This window comes from Anastrepha obliqua, chromosome 6 (genome assembly GCF_027943255.1).
Source record: "Anastrepha obliqua isolate idAnaObli1 chromosome 6, idAnaObli1_1.0, whole genome shotgun sequence".
Taxonomy (NCBI): Eukaryota; Metazoa; Arthropoda; class Insecta; order Diptera; family Tephritidae; genus Anastrepha; species Anastrepha obliqua.
The window spans coordinates 35279922-35286846 of NC_072897.1; the positions used below are offsets into that span (position 1 = coordinate 35279922).

Genomic DNA, 6925 nt, shown 5'->3' on the forward strand with positions numbered 1-6925 from the left:
TAAAAAGCATTTAATTTCAAAAATCGATCAAAATGTGTTTTAGTAACGGATTTTTTTGTAAATCAAAAATATCAGTAAACTGAAAGTTTTGTTCACTACTTTCATATTTGCAAATTTAAGGCGGTTCTCAGTTATTATTCGTGAAATACCTGTGCCCATTCCGAATCTAGCAAGCATTATTTCATCAAAATTAATGAGAAATCTTCCAAGAGAAGATGGTTTTTGTAGAAATGAAACAAGAGGTTGTCTGTAAAGTCGGTTTACTGACGATAGTTTTACGTGACAACGTCATAAGAAAATACTGATGGAATGGGTGCATTTTTCAAAAGAAAGTTTTAATTTTATTTGTCTGATAGATATTTTGTATGGATATAGAGAAGGAGGTAAATGGAATCGCAATGGAATTGATCAAGTTACATTTACATAAATGTGAAAAATGACGAAACATTTATCAAATTCATGAAAGATATGTTCAATTTTGATTGTGCCTCAGACGTTAATAAGTCAACAACACTAAGAGGCACCATCATCGATTTGACTTTTTCAAGACACATTACACTCGAAACACTCCCTTTCATTTCCTACTTTTCCTATCATCGTCCTATTCTCAACAGAGAAATGGTTCATTACCATGCACACAGGAAGAAGGCATATGCAAATACCTACAAATATGTGAATTTATATCCATATGCGCATATCCATACATATACATATATGCTCACTCAAGTAGGAGGGAGCCTGTTCGGAGCAGCAGCTAATCCCGCTACACAACCTACAAACTAACTTCTTAACTATAGCCAATATTTATAATTTATATAAGCTGGTCACCTTAAAATGTCATGTTATATTATTTCTCAGTTTTTATACATTCCTTACAATATTCCTTTTCGCTTAACAACATACAAAAATACAAGGTATACGCAGGCATTTACTTAGCATAAGATATGTATACATAACATTACTTCTCCTTTCGCTTGTCTAATGCAGTTATGTACATATGCACAACATACAAAAATACAAGGTATACGCAGGCATTTACTTAGCATAAGATATGTATACATAACATTACTTCTCCTTTCGCTTGTCTAATGCAGTTATGTACATATGCACAACATACAAAAATACAAGGTATACGCAGGCTTTTACTTAGCATAAGATATGTATACATAACATTACTTATCCTTTCGCTTGCCTAATACAGTTACATATGCCCATATATATATACGTGCAAATATTCGCAAATTATCATAAGCAGTTGAACTTTTTGTAAACACGGCCACGCAATTAAATTAAAATTATAACGTATTAAAAAACCTAGTTTTTATTTCGCAACATATAGCTACCAAAAAATATTGGAAGCTCAACATTTGGTGACCCCGACGTGATCGCCGTGTTTTTTCGCGTTAATTTAATAATTTAAATTAAATAATTTAAAGCTGCATATTTTCCCGTTGCCGGTGGCGAAATTTATTAAAACAGTTGTTCCGGCCAGTTAGATACGGTGCATTTATTTTTACCGTATACATTGTCGTCGAGTATAACGCACCTATTTTTTTTTTATACGTGTCGCGCAGCGTTATAGTTAACCTATTTGTTCGCCATGCCATTCAGCCCGGCTACTGGTACACCAGCAAGAGACGATACGTATGATGTTGGTCCAACCAATGGGCCGACTATGGGTTCGCCTATGGGCCGAGTGACATTTCTGAAGATGAAATCGAAAGCTATACTTAATCGCCTTGAAAGTATAGCCACCGACTTGGATCCTGATAATCTGCACAGTAAGGATGAATATGCTCTCAACGCAATACTGGAATTATTGGTGGAGCTGAAATCCAGTTTTTCGGTCACCCACACAAGTTTGGAGGAACTGGACTTCGAGTCGATTACCAGTGACCTACCTGCCAAATTCGATACCACGCTAGTCAATCTCAGAGCCACTCTGCAACGGGAGATCGGGAAGCGCAGTACTTCACAACATTGCTCAACTTTTCGGATGAACACCGCGGACACACAGTCTATAATTGTAAACGCAAATCGTTCGCGTGTGCCACTGCTAACGTTGCCCAAATTTAGTGGGGCTTACACTGAGTGGACAAATTTTTACGCAATGTTCACATCTGTAATCGACAAAGACAGTGAACTGACACAAGTGGACAAGCTTCAACATTTGCGGTCTTGCCTTAGTGGTGCTGCCCTGGACACCGTGGGATCACTCGAGATAAACGACATTAACTACAAAATTGCATTAGAACTTTTACAAAAACGATTTGATAATAAACGTCTTATCTTTCAGGCACACATCAGGGGAATATTTGAGTTGGACAAGGTGGATTCGTCCGTACACACGTTGCGGGCATTGACAGACAAGGCAATCGCGCATATGCGCGCTCTACAATCTATCGGCTCAAAAGAACAAATATCCGATAGCATCCTCATTCAGTTGATAGTGCAAAGGTTAGACAAGGTGACTCAAGCTAAATGGGAGGAGATTTCGACAAGCAACGACCTACCCTCTTGGAACCAACTAGCTGGATTCTTAGAAAAACGCTGTCGTACACTCGAAAACGTCGAATATGCATTGCAGACACAAGCTAGCATTCCGGTAAAAGTCCTCAAAAGCGTGAGTACAAATCCAAGAAAATCTTTTGTTGCTTCGAATAGCTCAGTAGGTAGTTGCGTATTTTGCGAATCCCCCGAACATGTAATTTACCGTTGTCAACGCTACGTCAATTTGTCGCCAAATCTACGCCAGAAAGAAGCTAAAAGGCTCAACCTATGTCTTAATTGTTTGAAGAAAGGTCATCAGATTCGGGACTGCAAATCGGGACCATGTCGCAGCTGTCAAGCGAAGCATCATACACTGTTACATTTTGATCGGTTATCCATTTCACCAACTGCTCAGTGCCAAGCACCTTGCACTACTTCTGAATCGAATGCTAGGACTGCATCATTATCTGTCACGTCCCATGCTCATACTCCTTCTCCTGATGTTGTGCTCCTCGCCACTGCAATTGTTCTAATTAAAAATCGTGCTGGAACCTTCGTACCTTGCCGCGCCCTCCTAGATTCGGGTTCGCAGCTTCACTTCGTTACAACTCGTTTCGCTAACCAGCTACAACTTACTAGGACGAAATCATTGGTCGCAGTCTCCGGCATTGGAGATGCAAGCTTTTCGACTGATGGGTGCTCCGTTGATATAGTTCTGAAGTCGCGGACTTCAGATTTTTGTACAAATATGACTGCTGTTGTGGTGAAAACAATTACCGATAGTCAACCAGTCGCTTCAATAAACATCGCTAATTGGAACATACCCTCAAACATTCAACTAGCTGATCCTGGTTTTAACGTGCCCCAGCGTATTGATCTGCTCATCGGAGCAGGACTTTTCTATGAGCTATTTTGCGTAGGACAGATTCAATTAGCACCTAAAATACCATTACTTCAAAAAACTCGCCTTGGTTGGGTTCTGTCTGGCGGTAAGCAACAGGCCCCCAAACTTTCAACATTCGTAGCAAGTCACAGCTCAACTACAGATATCAATATTGATGATCGGCTGGATGATTTAGTCCGGCAGTTTTGGGAGATCGATCATGTCGTTGAACCGATTTCCAAAAATTCTAAAGAGGAGCTTGACTGTGAGTTGCATTTCAAGCAAAATTTCATTCGTTTAGCCTCAGGCGCATATTCGGTTCGCCTGCCAACAAAGCTAAATTTAGATTCGTTAGGTGAGTCGTACTCACAAGCTCGACGCCGATTTCAAAACCTAGAAAGAAAACTCGTACGTAATCCTGAGCTCAAGGCAAAATATTGTGCATTCATGAAAGAGTATCGTGACCTCAATCACATGTCGTTAGTTCCAAACTCTGCTATCCATGAGTGCAAATATTTTCTGCCGCATCATTGCGTCATTAAAGACGAAAGTACTACAACAAAATTAAGAGTTGTTTTTGACGGTTCTGCAGCTACAACCTCGGGTTTATCACTTAATGATTTACTCATGACTGGTCCAACAATTCAGCCCAAACTTTTCAATATTTTGATTCGTTTTCGTACGTTTCCGATTGCACTCACTGGAGACATCTGCAAAATGTATAGATGCGTCCGGATCTACCCACCGGATAGCATGCTCCAGTGTATATTGTGGCGTGATTCTCCTGAAGATGACTTAAATATATATAAATTAGACACTGTAACATATGGAACTAAATCTGCGGCATTCCTAGCGATTCGTTCAATGCACCAACTTGCGTCGGATGAATCCTCAGTTTATCCACTTGGTTCGCGAACCATCATTCGAGATTTTTACGTAGACGACTTGATAAGTGGTGGCGATACTTTGGAAGAAGTAGAAGAAATCAAACGACAAACAACGAATATTCTCGCTCGAGGTAACTTCCAGCTAAGAAAATGGTGTTCCAATAGTCCAGATGTTCTTCGTAATATTCCTGATACTGATAAACAAGACTTGCTTAAGTTTAATGACGGCAGCGACATCACCAAGGCATTGGATGATTTTGGCCTTATTCGTGTCGGTGGCAGACTTAGACATTCAACACTCAACCTTGAAGCACGTCATTCATGCATCCTTCCAAAGAATCACCCACTGACATTCGCCATAATAACATATTATCACCAGAATCCGGAAGATCTTGATGTGCTTACGCCAGGTCACTTTTTGATTGGTGGCCCACCAACCGCTTTTCCTGAACCTAATCTTACGTTACTGAATTATAACCGGCTCAATCAATGGCAACGCGTATCCTACATTCAACAAATTTTCTGGAAGCGTTGGAAGCGAGTTAAATGGCGGACGCCTCAGCCTAGCATCCAGGTGAACGACATTGTGTGCATCAAAGAGGAAAACACGGCTCCACTAAAATGGCCTTTGGCACGGGTAGTCGAACTCATCACTGGAACTGACGATGTTGCACGAGTAGCCGTCTTGCGTACACCTACTGGCATTACACGTAGAGCTATCAATAAGCTGTGCGTCCTTCCTGTAAATGCTTCTGTTCAAAGCCCTGACCTTTCAACGGGGGGGAGGATGTTCGGAGCAGCAGCTAATCCCGCTACACAACCTACAAACTAACTTCTTAACTATAGATAATATTTATAATTTATATAAGCTGGTCACCTTAAAATGTTATGTTAGCTGGTCACCTTAAAATGTCATGTTATATTATTTCTCAGTTTTTATACATTCCTTACAATATTCCTTTTCGCTTAACAACATACAAAAATACAAGGTATACGCAGGCATTTACTTAGCATAAGATATGTATACATAACATTACTTCTCCTTTCGCTTGTCTAATGCAGTTATGTACATATGCACAACATACAAAAATACAAGGTATACGCAGGCATTTACTTAGCATAAGATATGTATACATAACATTACTTCTCCTTTCGCTTGTCTAATGCAGTTATGTACATATGCACAACATACAAAAATACAAGGTATACGCAGGCTTTTACTTAGCATAAGATATGTATACATAACATTACTTATCCTTTCGCTTGCCTAATACAGTTACATATGCCCATATATATATACGTGCAAATATTCGCAAATTATCATAAGCAGTTGAACTTTTGGTAAACACGGCCACGCAATTAAATTAAAATTATAACGTATTAAAAAACCTAGTTTTTATTTCGCAACATATAGCTACCAAAAAATATTGGAAGCTCAACAGAGCCAGATGTCGAACGTTGCCGAACGCGGGGGCCGATTGTGCCTCTTTGTCGTTCGTTCCGCGCTCTCGTTTGTAGTTCAAGCAAGGTACATTAGCTTACATTTGCTTGCGTACAGAATACATTCGTACATTTGATATGTCCATATGATTTGTATGCATCTTTACGTAAAATCCTCCACTGAACCCTCCCCGAAGGTGCCAGCTGGTAAAAAGTACCACAGTTTTCCTATTTTCAGGAGGTACTTAGCTAAGTTAAGGGTACTATGGGTAGGGTTCGATACTCCTCAATAGTACAGCACTACCCAAAGTACTCTTAACGTGGTCGCGGGTGAAGGGCTGGATTAAGGTGTGATGCGACCCGTGCCGAGAATCTGTCAGGCTTGGGGCTCTTCTTATAAATAACCAAGTCTCGAACGGAGGTTAAGGATACCTGGCGCCATCCGTAATAACTAGCCTTACCCGTGTAGTTCTGAACTATGCACGGGCGGACATCCTTTCTCCGACACTCGTGGGTCCAAATATGCAAACAGACTATCCAAAAACTAATAAAAAAAAGGAGATCGGTCCTCCTTCTAAAAGACCGACAGGAACAAACAGTTCCGCAATAAGAGAAGCGGTCGCACCGAGCTCGAAGAAAACGGCATACATCGGTCAAATAAGTCGATTGAAATACACAGCGACAGCCTCAGCGAAAGCGAGGCCAGTTGCCACACAACCAGAGCTGGACACAGGTCCAAGCACAAGTAGGGGTGCACTAGCCCGGCAGTCAACTGTGATTCAGCCCCCAAAAACGGTCCCGACCGGAAGCATTGCTACTGCTAGCTGCGGTACCGAAGGATGGCCACTTGTGAGGGTGGTAGGCCCAGCGAAAGCGAGCTACCAGGATCGCAGAAACGCAGCTAGGCTCCTAAGGAGGGTGCACAAAACTCACCCAAAGGAAGGTGAAATGTCTCAGGAGTTGAAAGAGGCGATTGAAAGAGCGAAAACGATCATTCCTGATTTCAACCCCGACTTCAAACCAATACAATCGGCTCCAAAACAACAGCGGTCCTTGGAGGATAATAAGCCAAGCGCAAAAAGGCACAAATCAATGGGCGTGAAGATCATTTGCGGAGATTGCAAAAGACCGCTTTATCCTAGGGGTCCTGGACGAGAACCATCCTGAAGGTATGATCCCCAAGGCCCAATGGAAATGGATCGAGGCCGAGCTAACGAAAGTGGCA

At 41.3% G+C, this 6925-nt stretch overlaps 1 protein-coding gene across 1 annotated transcript; it reads left to right on the forward strand.

Annotated features, from left to right (window-relative positions):
* Nucleotides 1–1600: 1600 nt before the first annotated feature.
* LOC129250344 (uncharacterized) lies at nucleotides 1601–5092 on the forward strand. Its single transcript, XM_054889975.1, has one exon. It carries the CDS (start codon nucleotides 1601–1603, stop codon nucleotides 5090–5092), a length of 3492 nt encoding a protein of 1163 aa, XP_054745950.1.
* Nucleotides 5093–6925: the final 1833 nt, after the last annotated feature.